The 25,568-nt window shown below is 34.1% G+C and overlaps 1 protein-coding gene and 1 long non-coding RNA gene across 3 annotated transcripts; both read right to left on the bottom strand.

Moving 5' to 3' along the window:
- Positions 1 to 3,327: 3,327 nt before the first annotated feature.
- On the bottom strand, positions 3,328 to 3,816 carry LOC145800727 (uncharacterized). The gene has a single exon (XM_082890458.1). The coding sequence runs from the start codon at positions 3,814 to 3,816 to the stop codon at positions 3,328 to 3,330; it is 489 nt and encodes a 162-aa protein (XP_082746584.1).
- A 14,497-nt stretch (positions 3,817 to 18,313) lies between these two features.
- Positions 18,314 to 25,513, bottom strand: LOC145801336 (uncharacterized). Of its 2 annotated transcripts, none has more exons than XR_014342678.1 (5): positions 25,279 to 25,513; positions 22,417 to 22,478; positions 21,469 to 21,566; positions 19,847 to 20,079; positions 18,314 to 18,721 (listed from the first exon to the last, which is right to left on the bottom strand). It is a non-coding gene; the product is annotated as an uncharacterized LOC145801336 (long non-coding RNA). The 2 variants fall into 2 exon arrangements; XR_014342679.1 differs by having other exon boundaries at positions 19,949 to 20,079.
- Between the last annotated feature and the right edge of the window lie 55 nt (positions 25,514 to 25,568).

Below are 25,568 nucleotides of genomic sequence, written 5' to 3'. Positions count from 1 at the left end.
ATTTGTTGACCATAGAGGCTAGGCCGGCTAACTCATCTGCTTGGCAGTTATCTTCACAGCCAATTTGTTGGACTCTTATTGCTTGAAATTTCTTGATATGTTCTCTCACTAAAGCTTGGTATTTGGTCATTCTGTTATTTTTGGCTTCATACTCTCCAGACATTTGGCTTACAACGAGTTAGGAGTCGCTATAGACCATCAACTCGGATGCGTGCAATTGGAGCGCGCTTTTCAGTCCGGCTAGCAGTGCTTCATACTTAGCCTCATTATTTGATGCTGGAAACCTGAGCACGATGGAATGTTCAATTGTTAATCCATCCGGAGAGATCAATACTATTCCCAGCCCGGCTCCATGCCTGTTTGAGGCGCCAGCTATAAATATTTTCCACATTTCACCAATGAAAAGCTTCCAACATTCTGTGGGGTTTTGTGACGTTTCGAGATTCAAGTGGTTAGAATTGCTCGGCTGCTCGGCTACTTCCGCGACAAGCATGCCTTCATCCCCCCTTGGCAATGGAGAGTTGGATTCCATAGGTTGCCTGGTTATTCCCAAATTCAATGGCGCATTGCTAGGCTGGAGTGGGTCTTCAAGTGATAGGTCTGTAGACGGGCGCGCTACTTCCGTGTGGCCTTCGATGTTTAGTTGGATAAGAGGATGTGCGATTTTCGCTGTGCCTACCTCCTTTAGCCCGGTAAAATCGGTAAGATCCACCAGGCAGACTGGGTGAATTCCATGAGAGAATTCCGGTACGAAGTCGACCAATGCTTGGGCTTTGATGGCGGTTCGGGGTTGAAACTTGACGTCAAATTGCCCCAACTCGACTGCCCATTTTAGAATTCGGCCGGAGAAGTCTGCCTACTCAAATAAGGCTTTCAAAGGGAACTTAGTCAGCACCACGATTATATGAGCATGGAAGTAATGTGCTAATTTCTGAGAGGCCATCATTAATGCCAAGGCGAGTTTTTCCAAAGGCAAGTATCTCGTTTCCACCAAGATCAAGGTTTTGCATACGTAGAAGATCGGTAAATGTTGGGTGCCTTCTGCCTGGACAAGCGCCGCGCTAACAACATGTTGAGAAACAGCCAAGTAAAGGTAGAGTTCTTCGCCATGCTTCGGTGTGACCAAGAGTGAGGCGGAAAACGGATATGTCTTCAGCTTGGCCAAGGCTTTGTCACATTCTTCGTCCCATGAAAACTTGGACTTTAAAGCATGGAAGAAAGGATGACAATAATCTGATGACCGGCTTATGAATCGATTAAGCGCAGCTGCTATACCGGCAAGATGTTGTACGTCCTTTGCCAAGTTGGGCTGCTTTAATTCTTGTATGGCTCTGATTTTTGAGGGGCCTGCCTCGATGCCTCGGTTGGTGACTAGGAAACCCAGGAATTTCCCTAACCCCACGCCGAAGACACACTTCGACGCATTCAGGCGTAGCTTGTGTTATTTAAAAATGGCAAACGTCTCTGCTAGGTCGGTTAAGTGGTCGGCCTGATGTTTGCTTTTGACCACCATGTCATTGATGTAAGCCTCCATCGTGCAGCCGAGTAGAGGGACGAACATTTTGGTCACCATTCTCTGGAAGGTTGCCCTGGCATTTTTCAAGCCAAAAGACATGACTCTATAGCAGAACAATCCCTTCAGTGTTGTGAAAGAGGTAATCTCCCGATCAGGCTCATACATGGTGATCTGGTGATAACCACCATATACATCTAAGAAACTGAGTCGGTTGCATCCGGCTGTAAGGTCCACCAGCTAATCGATTCTAGGCAAAGGAAAACTGTTTTTAGGGCAAGCTCGGTTGACCGTCTTGTAGTCAACGCATACTCGCCATTTCCCATTCTTCTTGGGTACCACAACCGTGTTAGAAACCCACTGAGGGTAGTGCACTTTCTGGATTGTCCTAGCTTTGAGCAAGTTTTTGACCTCTACCTCGACGTGATGAAGGACTAATCCCCTCGTTCTATGAATGACAGGCCGAGCATTCGGGAAGACATTGAGTTGGTGGCAAATAAAGCTTGGATCGATGCCAGGCATGTCGTAAGGCGTCCATGCAAACACTTCAATATTTGCCACCAAGAACTCCACCATCTCCAGTCGTTCTTGTGCGGTCAAGTTGGATCCCAACATGATGGACTTGTCTGGATTGTCTTCGCTGATCCGTACCTCCACCAAATCTTCAATGGCTTTTTCTTTAGCCCTAGTGCCCATATCATCCAGGACACTTTGACCTTCCGGGCCTTTAATCATTTGCACGAAGCCTTTGGCTGCTCGACTCCCATTCACGGCCACGAAACGCTGCTTTTCCATGACCTGATTGCCCCAAATCTCTTCAATCACCCTCACAGCAGAGGAGAACCTCATAACTTGGTGGTAGGTTGACGCCACCGCCTGCATGGCGTGAAGCTATCCTCTACCTAGGATCAGATTGTATGTAGAGGGCATTTTCAATACCCAGAACTCCACCTGCTTGACCATAGATCCGGCTTTGATCGGTAGGATTATCTTTCCCAAGGGCCACTCCAGTTGTGAGTTGAAACCAACCAGTGGCGAAGTTGTCGGAGCCAAATCTGTATCTCTAAGTTTGAGCTGCTTGAAGGCGTCGTAGTATATGATCTCGACCGAGCTACCTTGGTCGATCAAAATGCGCTTAACATCAAAGTCCCTGACACGAAGGGTGACCACAAGAGCATCATTGTGTAGCGTTTGAATGCGCTCAAGATCCCTGCTTGAGAAGCTGAGCACATTTTTCTCCTCGGTCTTGCCTCTTTTGACCGCGGGCTGGATGACAAGATTTCTCTCATATGTTCCGCTTTTTTTATCATCCCTCAAAGCTCGCAAACTCGCACTGGCTTAACGATACCATGGATCACATTGACCACTCCTTGGAGGGGTGCTTCTAGGGCGGCCAAACCACTTGGCTCAGCCGGAGCATGGTGCGCAGCCTTGACGTCCCCGTCGATGTAACGATCCAAGTGACCAGCAGCAACCAACTCCGCAAAGTGTTGTTTCAGGGGCAAACAGTCCTTCCTTCGGTGCCCTCGCTCACTATGAAAAGTGTAGCGATACTGCGGATTGAAGCCCTTCTGCGCATTGCCCAACTTGGCTGGAAACTGGACGTACACCTCGTTACGGATTTCGCTAAGTATGCAGTAAATTGGGATCTTAAAAATCGTGGTGATGCCTGTTCAGGTGTTCAACTTTCTATTCGCAACAGTAGCGGCATTGCAGGGATAATCAGCTCGGTCGTTGCGGCGACCTTTACCCCGGTTTCTATGATCTGGACCACGGTCTGACTCTCTTACGTAGTCACTTGGACGGTTTGCCTCCTATCCGACCATGTGGACTTTTCCAGCCACCCTTTGATCCATTGCCACCGGATTCGTCTTCGCGGTGGCCACGGTCGCATCATCTTCTACTCGGATGTGCTCGTTGATGTGCTGCATCAACAGCCCCATGGAAGTTGGTTGGTTCATCGTAAGCGAGTCCCTCAGTCTATGTCTGACCGGGAGACCGTGCATGTATTGGGTGATTGCCAGGTTGGTCGGGCAATCAAAGATCTCGTTTAAAGTTTCCCAGTATTTGGCATTGTATGCTTTGAGGGAGTCGCCCGACTCCATCTTGACACTCAGAAGGTAGTCAACCTCCTTTGGCGTTTTGGTGTTGGTTTTGAATCGGGTCACGAATGCTTCCGCCAACTGCTGCCACCTTTTGATGCTTTCCTCCGGAAGCCTCTCAAACCACTTCAAGCCCAACTCACCCAAACTTGATGGGAAAATAAGGCACATGAGAGTGTCATTACGCTTGTATCCAGCCATAACCTGCCAGAAGTGGCTTACGTGCATGTACGGATCAGTTTTTTCGTCATAAAGCGTAAACTTGGACTGGTGAAAGCCCGCAGGGAATGGCGTGGTCTATATCTCAAGGGAGAAGGGGGTGGCGCTCAGCCTTGCCAAATCTTTGTCCAAAGGGATAGGTACAACTGGACGGGGTGGCGACATTATGACTTCTTCACTGGCGCGACCTCCGTAGGATAACCGCTGCAGCGCCGGCACCCTTTGCGCCTCTCGTTGAAGCGCTCACTTTTCCAAGGCCTCCCTCAAGTCCTCTGAACGAGCGGAATAGGAATACATCGACGTCGTCGGCGGACGTGAGGGACGATAACTGCTGTCTTGCGCGCAAGACTTCTCTATTGGCGGGTTAGAGTCTCCAACCCCATAACTTCTGGTGATGGGGAGAAAGGGTGTGTGCCGCTGATTCTGGCTACCTAAGCGTCGGGTTGGGTGCGCTCACTGTGGTTACCCACTCCATCAACACCCTTCCCTTTGACCTGCCACTTTAGTGTCTCTATCTCTGCCATCATCCTTTGAACGATGGCGTCTTGATCCCTTAGCTTACGCTCCAAGCGCTGAGCGTGTGACTCTCTTTGCTGCCGGTGCCCATTAGGGTTTCGCGAGTGGTCAGTGCTCCTTGCGCTCTTGTCTCGCGCATCTCTGGGGTGCTCTCCAGGAGAGGTCTCCAGACCAGCCATGGTAGGGATGGTGGGAAGACCATCTCTTCTCCGAACAGATTCCGGGGTGATGCTGTCGATGACGGATAGCGAAATGTCATCGTTGTTCGCCATGAAGGATGATCAGACAAGCTTAGAGGACAAGGTTGTCTGTCAAAGTCTTCCCACAAACGGCGCCAATTGTACGGGGTGCAAATATCCGTCGATGTCCGTACTCCTTGTATCCAAACTGCGCTTCGCTTCGATCGACCTGAGAACACAATGACGATGAGCTATCCAGAGGTGTATTGCCGGAAAACCCTCCGACGGTCAAGTTAGCACTCAAGGAGAGAGAGAGAGAAAAGAGAGAAGATCAAATGATAAGTGAGTTGTGATCATAAGATCTTCCAGACTTGAGTATGGGGGTGCGGCACCGTTTATATACCTTGTGTGCACGCCTCTGCACCCATTCACCTTTGGACGTGTGGACCTACTCTCCTCCTATTCTCCCACATGTCAGCGCAAATACAACTAAACACCACCTAACAAAACCGCCTAACGGTTCTGGCACAAACGGATAGCACGGTTCCTTGCCATGACACCGAGACCACGTCACGGCCGTGATATTCTCTCGATTTAACTGGAGGATCCCGCTGCGGCTTAGCCGACCTTCTTAGTTCTGACCTAGATACTGCTCGGTCGGACTAACTTGTGGAAGACTACTCCAGTCTAACTCGGTGGAGCAAATATGATTATCCGGGATAACAACCTAAGGCTGTTTCGACTGGACCGGATCGAAGCCCTGACCAAGCGCGCCCAGTAGCCGTATGAACCTAGCTCGGTCCAACTGCGGTTAGCCCAGCTTTGCTCGATCCAGACTAGCTCGGCCTAGTGTCAATTCATGAAATCTCCCTCTTATCACATCTAAACTATAATCATTTCATTTTTCTTTCACAAAAGTCAAAAATGCCAAAAAGTTCATCCCAAACGAGACTTTTTAACCCAAGCTAAATTAACCAAAAACTCAAAAAACCAACCCACAAAGCCCATCCCTTGTGTGATGGTAGGTCCTAAACTTTACATGCAAATGGTTACACTTTTTGGGATGGCTATGCTTGCTTGCTCCTAAATATGACATTAATGGCCATTATTTAACTATGAAGACCTTTTAACTAAAGCCATAACTTTCCTTTCTCAATCAAAATGTGGGTTGTGTTTGATAGAGTTTTCTAACTATGATTTGAGAATATAAGTTGTATTTTGTGTTAATGAGTTTTGGAATTATGGTTTGAGTGTAGAAAATTTGTTTGGTTATGGTTTTTGAATAGAGTGTTGAATTAAGTTTTGAATTGGATGTGGAATTGAGTTTTGAAAGTTTGATGTGACATGTGAAATAAGAAACTTTGTTTGGTGATGAGTTTTCAAAATAGTTTTCAAAACTTAATTCGGCCTATAATTGATAATCAAAGACACAACTTGTGACGACCGGGTCATGTTTTCTTTCATTTTCTTTCGCTTTCACCCCATTCTCTTCTCGCTCTCATTGAGTTTGAAACATCCGGAAATAATTCTTAAAATTAAGTTCTTATTCTTGTCTTGTTCGGTGTGGAATTTCACCTGTTCCGGAGGGTGCACAGTTGGGGTCGGAGTGCTCGGGAGTTGAATCAGGAATTTTTGGGCTGCTAGGTGAGGGCCACACGTACGGGATGGGGGCCGTACTTGCGGAAGGCCAAGCCGCATGTGCGAATTTCAGGGAAGAGTTGGGGCTGCACACTGCAATATATGCAGGTGCAGAGTAGGTGCATGAGGGGAGGGCCGCACGTACGGAAGTGAGGCTCCGCACGTGCGGGGCATGTGCGTGTGCGAGACGGCTGGTAATCCGAAAACCCTATTTTTATTTCTCATCTTGGCCGAATTGTATCATTTTTCTAACCCTTTTCTCTTACTATAAAAGTCATTTTTGCTCCTCCTTCTGTCTGGAAACTTCTTGGGCTCAGGGTTATCATCATCCTCTACCCTTGAAGATCAAAGCTAGGGTTTACCTTGGTGTAAGAGAGGTTAAAGACTCCTTCATCTTGAAGCTAGGGTTTCTTTTTCTTTTTCATCAACCTTGAGGTAGGGAAATTTCCTTGAGTTATATATATATTTATGTTAGATTTGGTTGATTTAAAGGTCTCATTAATGATATTGAAAGTTTAGTCTTGTCTCATAAATGCTAGGGTTTCAAAAATGGGTTTTGATTATCTCTCTCTCCTCCTAAAACTATCTTCTTGAGGATTTTTAATTCACATCATAGGAGGTGTGATATTTTGTGAGAAAACCCCTTTCAAAAGAGGGGAAGATGTTTGTTTTGGTTTTGACATAAAACCCTAGAAAAGTTTTTGGGGATTTTGATAAATGTGAACATGTTTATGGGTATCTTGTGTTTTGTGTTAAGAGAGTGAACTTTCATCATATGTTTAGCAAGAATGACAAATTACTTGATACATAAGAAATGAGATGTTATTTTAACATTGTTGCTAAACCTTTGAAAGTGTTTTGTTGAGAAATAACAAATGGTTGTGCATCTTGGATGGTGAAAATTGCAAACATGGTAGTTAATGTGTGAAAAACATCGCATGTAGTCTTGAAGAGGCCAACTTGTTAGAAATTGTGCATAATGAGAAAGTGTTGTCACTATGAGTTGATGACATATAAGCTATCTTGTGAAAGAACATTGAAGAGAAGAAATGAGAAATGTGGATGTTGACATTGTTGTAGAAATATTTGACAAGTAGAGAGATGTTGTGAGGCATGGAGAAATCATAATATTGCATACTCATTTAATTTAATTTAATATTATGCATTGTAAACTTGGGTTGAAGATATTTATTCCATGAATGAAAAAAGTTTGTAATAAGAAACAACAGTAATGTGTATGGAGTAAATACGTGATAAGTCCGGATAGGGGGTGTAGTTGAACTTGATAAGTTGGCCTGAGAGTCCATGGTGAAAGACCAGAAAACCGCGCGAACAGGTGTCGAGCCTTCTGGTTAATACCCGTGAAAATGGCAACTTGGTAGTACTCGTAGAGTTTACTTGCAGAGACCAGCCTAGGGATTACCGGTGTCGTATTTACCACCCCTTTTGATTAAAATTGGAAGTTTTGAAATGTGTTGAGATTGCAAGTTTTTATTGAGAAATGGGAATCTGTAAGAAGAGCATGAAATGAACTTTCTTTAAAAGAGTGTGGCATGGCATCGACATTTGCATTTTTATTAAGAGTTTGCATAAATGTATATACTTTATTAGGGATTTCTCTACTGGGCTTATTGCTCACCCCTATGGGATTTTGATGCAGACAAAGATGTGGTGATCCCACCGAATTGATGGCGTGGATAGTTTTGTGAAGAGTAGATTGCTCTTTTATTTTTGTTGTAAATTTTTGTAAGCCAAGGGCTAGACGTGTATGGGTCTGAGAGACCATTTTTGTGTAACCGGGCTATTGCCTTGGAAGATGTAAGTCCTTTAGAGCATTTTATTGTTTTGAGACTAGATGCTTCACATGCTATAGATTCATGTGTTCTTTTATCATTGAATGTATATCCGCATGTGAAACTTTTGTACGAACTCATCTTTTAACTATGTAAAGATGGATGGATTGTTGTCATTGTTTAGTGAATGTTAATTAATGTGGGTAGTTCATGTTGAATTATTTCAGGGCGTTACAACTCATAACTCGATATCCGTGTTTTTGATTAACAGTCATAACTAAATTATTTTTAAAATACTCAAATAAAAAAATGAATTTTTTATTTTCAATTAATTGTTTTTAAATAATTTTTTTGAATAATTTGGAATAAAATTGGGATGTTTAAGAAAATCAGTGAGTTGTAAAAAAAAAATTTGGAAGAAATTTGTGATTTATTTTACCTCGGTATCGTCGTTGTTTGGTTGCCCGGAGAATGAATCTTCCACAACGCACAAATTGTAACTCACTTGATTTGTGAGAGATGGTATGGATAGGAAGGGGGTTCACAAACATAGTTTATAAAATGGTCTCAGTTCACAGGAACGAACGCGACCCGTGACGAATCATCAGCTGTGATCTTTCAAACAGAGGAAGACGAGTAGATCAGTTCAACTTTAAATTTCTTTTTGCACGTGAACCTTTTTCAGAAATGAAGAACATGAAAGGCTTTTCAGAAATGAACGTTGGAAGCTTTTGACAGTGAAAAAATGAAGAAGAAAGCTGTCAAACGAAAAGTCTAAATGTATTTTAAATGATATGGTGAAATTATATTTTTAAAATCATATCTAAACGTAAAGCGCAAAAGATATAATAAAAATATAATTTAAAAATACAACCAAACAGAGCCATGGTCTTTTTTGCTCAAAGAACACAAATGACTTGCTGAATTGAAGAATCCCTAAAAAGGTTTCTTTATTTATTTTTATTGTGTCAAAGCTTTTGTCAATCACATTGTGTGTCAACGTGTTATTGGTTGGAAGTAATCATTTTTGGAGTTTTGGGGTCAATCCAACGTGTAGAATTTCACTTCCAAAACCCAAGGCATCTAATGCAGGTTAGTATTTTTTTAAGTTTCATTCTGATTAATCTTTGGGTCTATTCGATTCCATGATAACAGCATATGATTGGATGGTTTATTTTATCAAATTTATATTTTTACATTTGAATCACATAAATGACGTCAGACTTAGTAATGCGTAAGAGTTTTTAATCTTACAAAATTATATATAGTATATTTAAAATCAAAACAGGATAGGTATTAAACAATCAGAGAATTATTTTATAAAATTAGTAATCGCATAAGATTGTTAATCCCATATAATGTTCTAACTAATCGAATAGAGCCTTTGAGTATGTGAGAATATTATTCCACATGGTATAATAATCTGGACTAAACCATGGGGAAGTGGCCTCAAGAAGAAGAGACAAACGAAACTTTTAATTATCGGTTCACTGTACTAGGTTTGAACATATATTTTTATAGGATTTGGAGTGTCTAATGTGTCATCAAAATAATTCAAATTGTTTATTTTTAAAAATATGTCAAATAAATTATTCATGCAAAAAAAAATATGCATCAAGATAATTCAAATTGTTTATTTTTTAAAAATATGTCAAATAGATTATTCATACAAAAAATTACGTTAATCGAACAACGACAGTCAATTGATTAGATCATATTTTTCTTAAGTAAAAATTAGATGACTATGCGATTTTTTTAAAAACATATCTGATCACATAATTATCAATATTTAATAAATCTTATTTTTTATATTAACAACCAACTCGACGGGTCTTATAAAATAAATGTTTAGGATCACCACTAGAATGAATAAGCAATACTAAAAGTATATTGGTTATCAATAAAAAAAATAAATTAATAAGTCTTTTCTTCTTTTTCATTTTTTTTTTTTCCATTTTCCTCGTCAAATCCTAGATCAATTATAGAAAATTGAGGATTATAGGTTTGGCTTTCTTCTTGTTCATGTGCTCTGAATTTTTTTTGCACAAACCAATTAAATTGTTTTGGGCTTTTCTTGAATAATATTTTTTTTTTGGGCGCAATTCAAAACACTAACTCAAATGGTAAGTTTTCACATAGACAATCAGGAGATCGTAAATTTTTTGAGATCGTAGGTTCTTGTGTCTATTTGGTCCAATATATGAGATTAGTGAGTGGATGCATATATCTAAAATTTTATCTCAGATCTCACCAAATGTGAGGTCAGTGTTTCTCATAATAATAATAATAATAATAATAATAATAAATTTTTAAAAAAATCTTTGTTAGGAGTCTCTTATACTTCAAATTTTAACTAATAAACAATGGAGTTGCATGGAAACCCTAAATTTCTAGTCCTGAGTTGATCTATTGTGGATTCATCAGTTGCCTGACATGTGATCATTGTGGATTCATCAGTTGCTCAAAAATCAGTTGCCTGACATGTACAATTTTGCTCATTTTAATTGGGTAGTCATATGATGGGCCTTACCCAATTTGCACAGATGGCACTGGGTTGTTTTGTTTGACATCTGATCAGCCCATATCCTATAAGGGCCCAATAGTGAAATCATATATATGCAGTACCACCGAATATATAACTATATTCAAAGGGTAATAGATCCTTGACAATACAAATGTATGAATTTAAGAGATGGTTCGTAGAGATGGCTCTCACAATAATGTAGTACATAACTCTACACAAGTAGCATTTTGCTCCATATCAAAAGGTCACAAAAGTAATAAACAAAGGATCACCACAGTGACAAATAGAGGGCTAATGATTATTAAAGTCTCCTAAGACATTACACACATATTTACCTAGATAATCATTGTCAAATTGTTATCAAATGCATATCTATATATTATAGAAGTAAAATGGGGTTTTAGTGAGAAAGCTTCTAAAACCTCCACTTGTCTAACCTCAATTTCTTATTTTTCTAATTTTAAAAAAATAATAAACTATTCATATCTCACATAATTTTCAAATAAAAAATCTTCAAACCCATCTTCTTAGATCATTGCCTAAGAGATAATCATTTCCTAAAATCAAATATAAAAACACATTTGTTGACCTTCCAATTTATTTATCCATCTTTTAAAATCTTTCATTCCTTAAAATAAATTAATCAAAAATTAATTCGGATCTGTTTAAATTGTTTTGTTTGATTGATTTTTTTGGAAAATTGATTTGATTGTTTCCCTATAATTAAATTGTTTCCCTATAAATAAATTAAAGATATTGATTTGATTGTTTTCCACACTAAATTTGTGAATTTTAAAGTTTTATAATAATTTTAAAATAAAAAAATTCATGATTTATGATTTAGAAAAGGAAAGATAAAGGAGATCATTTTTGTTCACACTTTCTCTAACCAATTCTTTCTCCTACCCAACAACCCTAGCCGTCATACATTATACCTTCTCCAAGTCATTCACGTCCTACTCATTCTATAAATATTACATTCATGTAATGTTACAACTCATTAATTTTTTCTCAATCTTTATGAGACAATTGGAGATTAGTTAATATTTAGTCTTTTGTATCTTTTAGACAAACTCTTTCATCTTTTAACTAACAAAATGGCCTTGGATAGATTCATGTAGCCGACCCCATTAGATGAGACACTATCTACTTAAGCCTCATTAAATGGAGTCGGCAGCATAAATCCTTTTTTTCCGCTCGACTCTTCTAAAGCCATTTCGTTAATCAAATTAAGGAGATTCATATCTTTATTCACTATATTAGTCCACATCAATCTAAATCTACCCATTCCTCTAACACTACCATCTACCTTCACAGTATCGCATCTCTTCACTACTGTCTCTGTTGGTCTCCGTTATATATGCCCAAACTATTTTAATCTATTCTCTCTTAACTTATATTCTATCGATACTATTCCTTAAAAATAAAGAGAGATAGAAGATGAGTGGGAAAGAGAAACTGACATAAAAAAAGATAAGATTGTTATATCACTTGACAAACTGTGGTACGATGAATTATAATTATGAATTTTGTTGACAATGTAATTATACTTGATCGAAAGTATAATTTTTGTAATTTTAGAAAATTTCATTTGTTTTAATTTTATCAATTGAATTATTATATATCTATTTGTTATATAATACTTAGGACAAAATATTAATAGCAACAAAAAATAAAATAAAATAAAAATTGTAAAACTCATGTCATGTTTGGAATGCTATCTTTTTTATTAAAGCGTTCTAAAATGTATTTGGAACGTACCAAAAAAAAAAAAAAAGTTCAAAAATCTTTGTACGAGTTTGAAAAAATCAAACAATTCTTGTGAGGTTCGCATAAGTGTTTACACCTTTGGAAGGATAAAACAGAAAATTTAAGTAACAAATAAAAATATTTGCATTTTCTCATAAAATTAAAAAACTCATTCCTAAATACATTAACTTTCTTTTATCTCTTAAAAAATTCAAAAAACCACTTAAAAAGCTAATTTCAAACACTCTTTTTGTTAAAAAAAAAAAAAACTTAAAACTTACTTAATATTATTTATTTTTTGTTTTTTTAAATTATTTTTAATTAATTTAAAAATAAATTTATCAATTATTGTTTAATTCCGTATATAGCACATGTGATATGCTAGTTTAATAAATAATTATATCCATGGGTTCCTTACATAAATAAAGTTCATAAAACACATAATACCTTTGAAATAGTAACATAGTTTAACACAAAATAGTTCAAAATACCTCAAGATCTAATACAACTCACTTATATATTAGATTATAAAAACTGATTGACTATCCAACTGTCCTCGCAAATCTCCAATCAATCATCTATCTTTTACCATTTGTGCCCTCAAAAACCAATTTATTGACTTTATTAATTGATTGTATAAAATTGCTTGGCATTTTATTTTGCATTTTGTATATTATTATGGGTAATATTATATTTAATGTTATATATGATGTGAACATAAGGTCCATTGGGTAACATTGTAGAAAAACATGCTAATGGTTAATGAACCAAAAGCTGAGAGTTATAATTTTTCGGTGCCTTGTAGACTCAATTAATATTCTAGGCTAGGGGTGTTGATTGGGTGTCGCACTACTATGACCTACACTTGTTTTGCTGCTATATGATAGAATGATTAACTCCATTATTGTGGTAATGACCTTAAGCAAATAGGTGGGTGTTATGCAATAGGTACATGCACTGAACAGGATCAGTTTTGAGAATACCTATGGAATGATCACTGTCAGTTTAAAAGGTAGTTCTATTACAATACAGTTATTTTCTTTTGACCTAAGAGGCTTGTATAAATTAATTAACTATTCATTTAACTTTGATATTGTCAATCGGTGATGCCAAACCAAAGGCTATACACGGACATGTTGGGTTATGTGAGTGGTAATTGATTTATATAGGTGCTTAACATGGAATCCACCATTCTCAAAGTGAGAAAGTATATTCAAGCAATTTTTCCTATTAACGTTGGACCAAAAGAAAACTGGCCGGTTACTTTTTCATAAAAATATTCCTATACATATATAATTACAAAAGTACTATTTTTGAAAAATGCTTTTGGGGTCCAATTAGAAAAAGAAAAAATTTAGAACTCGGTTACATGAGTTAAAGTTTTTGATAGTGATAAATTTTTCCATACCTAATAGCTCATGTGGAATATAGTTTGGTGGAAGGAAGTTTGTGACTAATTGTAAAAAAAGGCCTCACTTGTAATTCTCTACTTTTAGGGGTTTAATTGTAATGTATTGATGGATATTATTACAATTAGTGGAAATTCTATATTATCTATTTAAAAGATAATTAATGAAAAATTAGATAAGTTGTATCCTTCATAGTTAAGATAAAAGATACATCTTTTATTTTATCCCCATAACAAAAAGATAAAGATCCCTAAGGATCCCACCTATATGCAAACTCTATCATGTGTTGTATATATATATTAGATGTATTTGATACAAAAATTGGCCATCAAAATTTTTAAGGTCTGTAAAAAAAATATACACAAAAATAAATGCAATAGGGTGCAAGGTGAATCACTTTGGAGGCGACACACTTGGATCGCTTGGTGAGATATTATCAAACGCTTGGATTGAGGTATTATAGATTGTGTAATCAGGTGGTATTTCTTTGAAAAAATATTTTACAAAATAAATTATTTTTCCCAAACTTCCACTATCCGACTCTCGCTCCCCCACCAATGTTTTAAAAACTGAACCGGTGAGCGAATTGAAAAAGAGATTAGGTGGACGAGTCACCAATTCAACCATCGGATTAAATCGAAATCGAATTGTGACGTTATAATTATATTAAAATAAAAATATAAGTAATAAAATTATATATTAAAAAAATTAAAAATATTAAATTATCTTAAATATTTCTCCTTATATTTTTTTTTACTAAAAAATATAATAATATATTTTAAATTAGAATTAATTACCTAAAAGTTCAATTTACAAATGTTATGGTAGCTTATGTCGTATTTAAGAATTTTTAAACCAATAAGTCCTATTTAGTAAACTGAGAATATTATCAGTTTTTCCTAATTTTTAAAATTAAGAACATTATCAATTTGCATAGTAATATTTCATATAATTGTTTCACTAACTGATGGGGAAAAAAATAGAGTATGAGATTAAACGTTTTGCCCTTCTACTTATTGGTTTAATTCAAATATCTAATAAAATCAAGAAGATTAATTACTTTGCTTGGTTAGAGTTTTACAAAAATATTTTTCAGAAAATTCTACTTTCTTATTTTTCATTTTTTTTTACTAATTTTTTTTAATATTTTAAGTAATTTTTTTAATTTTTAAACATACATAACATAAATATACTTAAAAAGTAAAAAATTTGTGAAAAAAACCTTTTAAAAATTCACTAAGTACCAAAAATACAAAAAAAAAAAACGAGAATTCAGTACATTATTTGTATTTTTATGTATTTATTAATTTTTTAAAATATTTTTTCATGAATTTTTTACTTTTTAGATACATCTAAGTAAGGTGCATCTAAAAAAGTAAAAAAAAAATGTTTAAAATTTAAAAAATATTCACTAAAAAAAAAAAAACACTAAAATCAAAAAACTCAGTTTTTAAAAAATTTAATCCAAAAAACTCAAACCAAACACACTGAATAGTTTTTTTCAGTTTTAAAACTGAGAATATAATCAGTTTTTTCATTTTTGAAGTTTTTTTTTCTTCAATTTTGCGCATCAATGTTCCATCATCATGCTCCATTATAGACACAAAAATTTTAATTATGTACAAAAAATATTTCAATTTTTTCAAAAAAAAAAGTAATTTTCTTTTTCTTTTTTTTTTTATGTAATTTTTTTTTTGCAATTTGAAAGTTGATATTTAAAATTTTAAAAATCAAAATAAATGTCAAATCATTATATTCTTTTATAGATAATCATAAATGATAAACAATTATTGTTTGAAGGGCTATTCAGACTATTAAAAATTTAATGGGACTTAAAGGTTTAAAAAATCTTAGTTAGGATTTAATAGAGTATAAGTTCATAAATTAGGACTGTGTGTAATTGTCCCTTTAAACTATTATTAATTTTAATTTTGGAATAGGAAACCAAATATTCAATATTTCCTCCATGTGATTTTAATTCAAATAATTTGATTGAAAGAAAAGTAAAAATTTTGGAGGGAAGTCAAAGTTTCAAGTCTCCCTCTAATAAATTTGATTGAATCTCACATGGAGCTTTTAAGGTAGCGTTTGGTAGAGTTTTCTAAATATGATTTGAGAATAGAGTTGTATTTTGAGTTTGTGAGTTTTGAAATTATGATTTGAGTGTGAAAAATTTGTTTGATTATGAGTTTTGAAAAGAGTTTTGAATAAATGATGTGACATATGATATTTAATTCAAAAACCTACAATTCATAACTAAACACATAACCCAAAATTCTATTCAAAGCTCATAAATTTTTTTTAAAAAGTTCTAGAAATAGTTTTTATTTAAAATATAAAAAAAACAGGTGTCAAAAAAAAAAAAAACACTGTTCTGATCAATCGGTCGGACGTTCGGGTTAGTCAAATTTTCCCACATGGAAAGGAGTTTTCAAAAGTGGATGTGAAATTATAATTTAAAAATTCAAAACAAATACCACACTGAAATCAATGGATGAAAATGTGTTTGGAGAGCTTCTCCAAACAGAGCCTAAGTTTTTTTGAAAGAATTTTTTTTTTTTTTTTTTCATAAATAGGCAAAGACTTTCACAATAATTTCAAGTTCTCAATGAGATTCCTGATAAGAGGAGATTTTTGAAAGAGAGTTTCTATTTAAAATTTTCTTATATTATCTATATATATATATATATATAATGAGAAAGAAAGAAAGAAAGAAAGAAAGAAAGAAAGAAATAATTTAAAAAATAGTTAGAAAATATTAAAAAAAAAGTTCAAAACTTTTAATTTTATTAACTCGGCCGATTCACCTGACTCGTCCTCGAGCTGACCGGTTCGACAATCCAACCGTCGATTTTTCCGGTTCTCTTTAAATATGTCAGTTTTTGAGTTGAAATGGTTTAAAGGGTACATTCAAATCAGAATCCCGACCGATCAACGGTTTAAACGGTCGAACCGACCAGTTTAGTCCGATTTTTAAAACCTTGCCCCCTACTCTAAACTTCTCTATTTTTCCTTTCTTCTTTGCTTTTAATTTAGCCATAAGAAAACGGTGCATATCCTTTTTAATTCCATATGTCACCTTCTAGCCCTCGTTTGGAATGTTAACTATTTTAATTGGTTTTTTTTATTATTTGTAAGATGAAAAACAATTGTGTTTAGAATGATTTGTGAATCTTTTTGTAGTTGAATAAATGATTATGAGAGAAAACATGATTGATTGATTGATGTATAGAATGTAACATTTTTTGTCTTATTAGTTATCTTAGGGTTCGTTTAAGTTGTAGGTTGACTTTTAAACTGTTTTAGTGTGAGATTAAAAAGCCTCGCTTTGAAATGTGTTTTTTTAAACTTTTGTAAAAGAAAAAAATGAAACTATTATGGTTTAGATGTGACATTTTGTCTTATTGACTTTTTAACCTATTTTATCTTTTTGTAACTATTTTAACCTTTTAGCTCTAAAAATCTTCATACCAAACAAGGGTTAGTCTTTTTTTTTTTTTTTTAAATCTTTATTGTCTAATTTAGCCAAAATCCTACATCCCAAACAACCCTTGGCAAATATTCTTTTTATGTAATTACACTTCAGCCCCAAATTTCATAATAATTAAATACAAAGTTGTAAAATAAATTCTATTTTCTCAATTTATAATTAAATAATACTGATATAAATTAAGAGATAATTTAATTTTTGAGTTGTTACAAAACAAAAATAGTTTAAATAAATTAAAAAAAAACTAATTATTTAGGAGTTAGAAGATAAATGTTTTTTTTTTTTACTTTGGAATTATTAATTTTCCAACTTGAACAAAATAAAAATAAAAACAAAGGAAAAATGTTAAGAACCCTAAATATTTTACTAATATTTCTGTTAAATATCTTACATGAATGTGAAACTGATACCATATAAATCATGTGAGCAAAGCATTTGAGTCTCTAGCCTTACCTAAAACAAAAACCTACTAAACAGACCCAATGTTCTCATGGTTGTTCCCCCCCCCCCCCCCCCCAAGTTAATGTATTTAGATATTGTTAAAAAACTACATTTTTTTGTGAGAAGAATAATTTCATCCACTAGCCCACTAGCATCCGAGCTCCACCACACCCCCCCCCCCCCCCCCCCCAAACCCAAAAGTTAATGTATTTAGATATTGTTAAAAAACTACATGTTTTTGTGAGAAGAATAATTTCATGTGACATTTAACTTTTTTTTAGTCTATGGGAAAATATTTTTTAATTTTTTAAATTATTTTACCTAAAAGCTGAGTTTTTAGGTTGTTTATGTCATCCATCAATTACTATATTATGTCCAATTCTGAATTATATATTATGTCCAATTCTAGATTATTTTAATTTAAAAGTTTATATCAAATTATTTAGTATAATTTTTGCTTACAATTGATTTAGTAAAAATAATTTAAATAAATTGAAAAAAAATTAATTATCTAAAAACGACACTAGGGGTGCTTTTGACATCTATGTTTTGATTATCAGGGTTGTTTAGGGAAGTGGCTTATAAGTTGACTAGTGTATGCCCGTGCCTAAAGGCACGGCGTAAATAATATTTTGTTTGAATAATTTTCATGTCATTCTCTCTTAAGCTAGGAACACTGAGAATCAAGCATACCTAATCTGTTTTACCATGACATACAAAAAATGAATAGATAACATACATTTGAGCAAGGGGATCCCCTTTATTATAAACACAACTTCAAATAAAAGGAACAACAAAATGGTGTTCTCCCTTTGGAGCACACCATGCCAATACAAAAATAGTATTCTTGATCAAAATCTAAATAACAAACACCTTCAAATGTTTACCTCTCAAACCAAACCAAATTTGTATAAGTTTCTACAACGTCAATCATTTTCAAAGTTTGTCAACGATAAAACCAAAAATAGCGTAAATTCTGCCCTCGAGATTGCCCCACTTTCAACACTCATCAATCAAAGAAGTGCACGTTTAGTTTATACAACAATAAATACAAAATCATTAGAGAGATAAGAAAAACTTAAACCTGAACAAATGTAGACTTGTAAAAAGGCAGTCAATATTACCATTCGCTTGTAGTATTCATCCACCTGTAAAATAGAAAAAAAGCCAATATAATAATTAAAAGAGACTATCCAATTCAAAACAAACGCACGCATTGTCACACTAATGAAATGTTTTTTTATAGACCACCCAATTCAAACCAAACACATACATTGTTGCAAAATAATAATTGGTTACCCAATGCAAACACTACGAACAAACACAACACATTATCAACACAAATACAAATTAATGATTGATAAAAATATTAATTTATAAAAATCAATCAATATTTTCTTTGGATTTTATTTTTTTTCAACTCTTTCTTTTTGGAACTTCCTTTAATTGATCACATAAGGTTAGAGGGAATTTAAGAAAGACGTGTTCTTAAGAAAAAATTTAATAAAATAAAATTCAAAAAGCAAACTCTTCGCTTGGTAATTCAACAACAAACTCTAATTAACTTAATTCTCCCATCATTTACAAATAAATACAACTTAAAAAACCCCATTTATTTTCTTCCAAAAACCCAAAGCCATTTATTATATCAGTTTAGTCCCATCAATTTTGTGTATGTAACCCTCCATCATCTTCTTCAATCTTCACCTACACCCATTAAGATTCATTTTGCTTCCAATCTTAAATAAATTTTGAATATTTGTTAAGCAATACATGACCATAAGCAAAATATGAAACCAGCCCCTTTGGATCTATTTGGTTAGCTCATGGGCAGCAGCCAACAAAATTTAGATTGAAATTAAATAAACTATAAGACTAAACTGATATAATAAAATTCAATGGATAAAACAACAAATCAACAACATACAGTAAGGGGACAATTGTTTATAGGGTCTTAAAAAAGTAATAGGCAATGCTGAAACTATATATATATATTTATCACAGCTTACCAATCCCTACTCCCAAATAAAGGGGGGGAAAAAATAGAAAAACACAAAAAGGCCAATAAATATAGGAAAATCCATATCAGCATTTAAAGAGTATTTAGCAAGCTCAGAAGTATTTATAGATCCGTATATATTTATGAGTATTTAGCAAACAATAGAAAAACTCATAATATAGAAAAACCCATTTTATGAATAAAAAAATTAACACCCATTTCTCATTAAAGAATCAAACATTTCATTAACTCTGTGTGTGTGTTGAGTCAGTACCTTTGAGACCAAAAATAGCAGGAAGTGCCTGGTTCATCCTCCTCAGTCACAACATTTAAAAAAGGAAAAAGAAAAAAAAAATGTGTCAATAAGATTACTTGCCTGCAATTCTTAATTAATGTCCAATTCTTTGTCTTTTCATGAACTCTCTCAATAAGTCATCATCTCTCTCCGATGCCAAAACTATTATTCTCTCATTAAACCAGTTTCTGCTCATCATCTCCCAAAACAGCCTGGCATACAAAACTGGAATTAGAGGTCAACGATATTTAGATGATTGTTTAAACACCTATTGACATGATGTTGTTTTAAATTGGGGTTCTGTTCCTAACAGAAAATTGACTATATGGTCAGGAATTATGTGATATAAAATTGAATTTGGTTTATAAACATGTATATCCTAAGCAAAAGGAGCTTATTCTAGCTTGAATGAAACAGAACTTTGATATTTGTTCATACTATGCGATCTCAAAAGTAATGTACACATACCTTATTTGTTTGTCAGAAATCAAAATTATATTATGGGAATGGCTGTGAAATGATAAGTTTATTTATTTTTTAGTTGAACAGAAAGGTCTAGAACCATTATTCTGATATTGCTTTCATGGTTGGAGAATAATGTGGCCAAAATTGGCCCCATTGATGTTGCAGGGGTTTGGGTTATTATTAGACCAAAATGGGGGCAATCCCTTTGGATGTCTTTTTATTCTTTATTTTTTATTGCAACACTATTGGCTTTTCTGGATTCTGATTTCATTCTTGTTTTGAGAGGGAATTAGAGTTTATTATTCTAGGTATCAATACTTTTCTGGCTCTCAAGGCATTTGTGTCCCTCTCAAATGTAACAAATCCCATGCTACCAAGTATTTGTAAGTGCATTCCTATTATAGAAAGTGGTTTTTATTTGCTGGCAAAAAAAAAAAAAAAACAGACAAACTGACTGAATCTGTACAATTTAGTGCTTAAAAGGAATGCATACGTTTCACTTCCATGTATTATTTTTTATTTATGGAACAGATATTGCAAGGAGAACTGAAAACAATTGGTGTGAACACAGTTTATATTCAACAATAAAGCAAAAAGTTTTGCGAGCAGGTAAAGAACAATTTTTTCCAACTCCTTCAAGATGCTCATGTCTCGTAATTTCCTAAAATTTCAAACCAATACGAAGGACTCACAGACATTCTGTCAAAACCAATTGTAAAGAGGATGCAAGCCTATGTTTTCTAAGGCTTAATTTAGTTGGTAGTTTAGCAGAAAAACTTGGTAAAATTTCAGAGTCATGAAATTAGTTTGTCTTTTTTATAAAAAGACAAAAAAAAAAAAACTTATTCCAATTAATTGTGAGCGGAAAGACTCAAGTAATAAACTATTATCAATTCAATGGAAAAAGGGTTTGCCCAGTTTCTATATTAAAAAAAAACACCATTTATATCAAATTAGATCTAATTTGTCTCAGAACCTTGAACCCATTGAAACAAAAAAACTAATGCCCATTAAAAAAGTTCAGAGAAAATGCAAAGAAACTAAAATTGAATCAAATAATTCAAAGAAAATGTAAAGAACTCGTCAAATGTCCACAATCAACACAGTTCGAAGTGGTGGGAAAATGGAATGAATACCTTGGAAGAAGGCGCAAAGATAGATCCAAAAAATTCAAAAGATGATGAACGTCACCTTGCGAGCAAAATTCGAGATGCAAAAATCGAGGACTGGAGAACTGGAGAGCAGCACCGAACAAAAACAGACCAATTATCAGAACCTTGAAGCCACTGAAACAAAAAGAAAATTCACAAAACCCAATAACAGAAAAACTAAAATTGAATCAAATAATTCTAATTTTAATTTTAGAATTCTAATTCTAATTCTAATCAAAGAAAATTCTAATTTTAATCAAAACCCAATAACCCAATTCTAATTTTAACAGGAGGATCACCACAGGTTTGCGGCTGCTATGATAACAACAGGAGGATCACCCGTGTACAACAAACTAAAAAACTAACCAGTGGTATTAAAAAAACAGTCAATGGTGTTCTACAGAAAATTAGAAAAACTAACCAGTGTACAACAAAATAAAAAACTAACTAGTGTACACTAAATGGTGTTCTACACTCAATGGTCACCACAACCAGTTCAAAAACTAATGTAGTTCTTGGTGCTTGGATAAAATGTATTAGATTGAGATGAGTTGAGTTTAATTAATAAAATTGTGGGTTAGGGAGAATGGAATTCTAATAATAACAGTATGGAGCCCAATGTAAATGACCCATAAACAATGTAAAATAACATTGAAGCCTCTGGATTGTAACAATAAAATGGCAGCAAAAGGAACATTGAGAATGAGAATCTAACCCTAACAATTGAAACCCAACTCAATGATAAATAAAAGAGAAAACCCAGATCACCTAATCTATCAAATTCAAATACCAAGATGATAGATCTCATCAAAGATTGAGAAATAATTAGAACTTAATCATTACACATGTTTTGCACTTCTATAGTTTCATATCTACCAAACAAAAACGGTACAAATACATACATAAGGATATTATATATGTCAGGAATCATACCTGCTGGAGGAGATTGGAGAGGAGGCCGAAAAGCTGGGCATCTGCTGCTGCTGCTGCTTTTCCTTCAGCGCAGTAGAAAAACAAAAACCCATCTCACAATTAGTTTAAGGTTTAAGGTTTAGAAACACCAATCCAAATAAATTATAGGTGATCCAAAGAAAAACAAAACCCATTGCTAACTGATATATATTTGAGAATCAAACCCATTGCTAACAAAACTCATTTAAGGAAAAGCAAACCCATTGCTAAATAAATTATATGAGGCCGAAGAAAAACAAATACATATTAGTTTAAGGTTTAGAAACACCAATCCAAATAAATTGAAAGCTACATAAATGAAAAATGAAAAAGAAACATAACAAAGAGAAGATTGTGAAGATCATCAAACCTGCAAGAGCTTCGAAGCAAAATTCAAAAACTCAGAACTAAACCCATTGCTAACTGAAAGAAGTCAATAATTCCCTCAATTACTCTCTAGAATGTTTAACCAAATATAAAAACCCATCTCACAATTTGAGCACACACGTACTCTATACTAACTATTAATAATAATAAAAAATTAGCTTATACAAAATATGTTATTAATCAATCAGTAAAAACAAATAATCAAAAAGAAAAACAACCTCGCGAGAAGCTCAAAATGGTAATTTCCAAGAAGGTAGGTAAAAATGGTGTTATTAATAAATCACTACTAAACAATTCTCAAAATGGTGTTATTAAAATAAATCAGTACTAAACAATTCTCAAAATGGTGATTTCCAAGAATGGTGATTTCCATCTGTATCATCTACTCATGCTAGGTAAAAATGGTGATTTCCAAGAAGTTACGTGTAATAAACTAAAGAAACAGAAATTCTAACATCTATACGTATACATAATCTATGATTATATACATGCACAATTCTCAAACTCTTAGATCTGGATATGTTCCCTCCATTGGAAGAATTGCTCTCAATCCTTAGCTTTGAATCAAAATCCTTCTCCATATTAGCTACCGCTCCAGACCCAACATTTCTCTCTCTAAAATTCCCTATTTAATATATAAAAATAGATACATATATACGTATAGTTTTTTCTGTTTATAAATATCAATCTCTCTCTCTCTCTCTCTCTCTCCTCTAATAATAGCACACACTCTATAAATCTTGGAAGAAGAGTAGGGTCATCGTCGTCGTTACGGCCTCCAATGAAAAGGGAAATTAGGACCGATGAACAGGATAGAGCAGAAGAAGAGCAAAGCAATGGTACATTCAAGTTTTACACACGTCAACACTATTTAGAGCCTCATGGCTGTCTTTAGCATTTTATAAGATTTTTTTCTTCTGTTTTTTGGACTTATTTTGCGTCGTTACTGAATTTAAAGAAAAATGTAAATAAGCTTTAGGATTTTGAATTTTATTGGATTAAATGGATTGAAAAAATAATTTTTTTTTAAAAAAAAAAAGCTTGAAAAGAAGTCTAGAAAGGCCCCCAAAAAAAAAATTCAAAGCAATTGAATTTCTTAATAGTTTATTTTTTGGAATTTTTAAATTTGTGTCTGCAAGACCGACTAAAAATTATGAATTTTACCATGGTTCCAAGCACCCTACAATTCAAAATGAGGAAATATTTCTTTGTGTAATACATTTATATGTAATTTTATATAAAATTACGTAAATTTTTATAAATTTATATAAGTAAGAATGTATAAATTCATAAAAATTTATGTAAGTATATGAATTTATATTAAAATTACATATTTTTATAAAAATATTTACTATGTAAATTCGTAAAAATTTAATTTTCTTTCAAAAATGATAAACGAAAGAAATTATAATTATCTACATACATCCACAAAATGCAGAGCATTGTTTGATGAAAAGTTGATTCCAATTCCAATCTAATTTTCAGGAACAGTAATCACAATTCATGTTGTTGTTCAAACAGTAGTTGTTATGGCAAATCAAAAATCAATTTCACAATTAACCTTAAATGTGTTCACTCCTAACAATCTCAACATTGTCATCAGTTTTGTGCGTTTTACTATGGAGCCCAATGTAAATGACCCATAAACAATTGAAGCCTCTGGATCTAAACCCTTGATTATATTTATTTAATTTTTACCTCCTCATGAATGCATAATAATCAAAGTATACCCAGAAAAAAATATTCCAAGAAAACTCAAATTCCCACATACCCAATTGAAGTAATAGAAGAAATATGAAGAACTGATAAAAGCAACCATCCAAAGAATTGGGTTTTTTTCTAGCAACTACTACTTTCTGTCGGAACAAACAGAGGGTGTAAGGAGCAATAGGACTGAGTCAATCAGCAACAGGACTGAGTTCAACTAATAATCAACAACATGAAATAAAACATTTAAAAGAAATATAAAAAGGAGCAATAGGACTGAGTCTGAACCTCCGTTTGGTAGCTCAAATGAGCCAAGAAAACTATAAACTCAATCAGCAAAAAATGGGTTGTCTTTGTTTTTTCTCTTTAAATTCTTTTCCTTTTTGGGTTTTGTACAGAGGACGAAAACACAGAGCGACCAACTGAAACAGAAGTTGAGTATACAAATTCTAGAAATTCAAAACCTAGCATTTACATACAACTTTAAACCAATTTTATGTATACAAAAGAAATTCATAATACTCAATTCTAGAACAACATATTGGGTTCTCTAGATTTCATTAGGGTTAATCACTACAACTTCCATCCCTATTTTCAAAACCCAAATAGAAGGGGGAGAAACCCTAGATTCTTCCACCCCTATTGAGGCAGATGGAGCAATATTCTAGAAATAGAAGAGGGGGAAAACCCTAGATTCTTACACCACCTAAAAAAAAACAACAAAAAACAACATGGAGGATAGCTTTCTACCTTGGAGTTGTGTAGGAAGAGAGGAGACAGAGATTGAGGCAGATGGAGCTATATTCCGGATATCACCACCGGGGCTATATTCCGTTGGAGCTAATCACCACCGGAGAGAGAAAGCTTGGTGGAAAGAGGAAGATATGTGATGGGAAGAGGAAGAGGAAGAGGAAGAGATGTGAGAGAGCAGAGCTTCAAACGGTTTTGAAATCAAAATGAGAGAGAGAGAGAGAGAGAGAGAGAGAGAGAGAGAGAAGATGTCTATGTAAATATGTGAAAATCTAAAAGCTAAAAGGAAA

This window comes from Camellia sinensis, chromosome 10, assembly GCF_055761805.1.
Source record: "Camellia sinensis isolate YWXY chromosome 10, ASM5576180v1, whole genome shotgun sequence".
Lineage (NCBI taxonomy): Eukaryota > Viridiplantae > Streptophyta > Magnoliopsida > Ericales > Theaceae > Camellia > Camellia sinensis.
The sequence above is the reverse complement of the archived record's forward strand: the minus strand, read 5'-3'. Positions and strand labels throughout refer to the sequence as shown.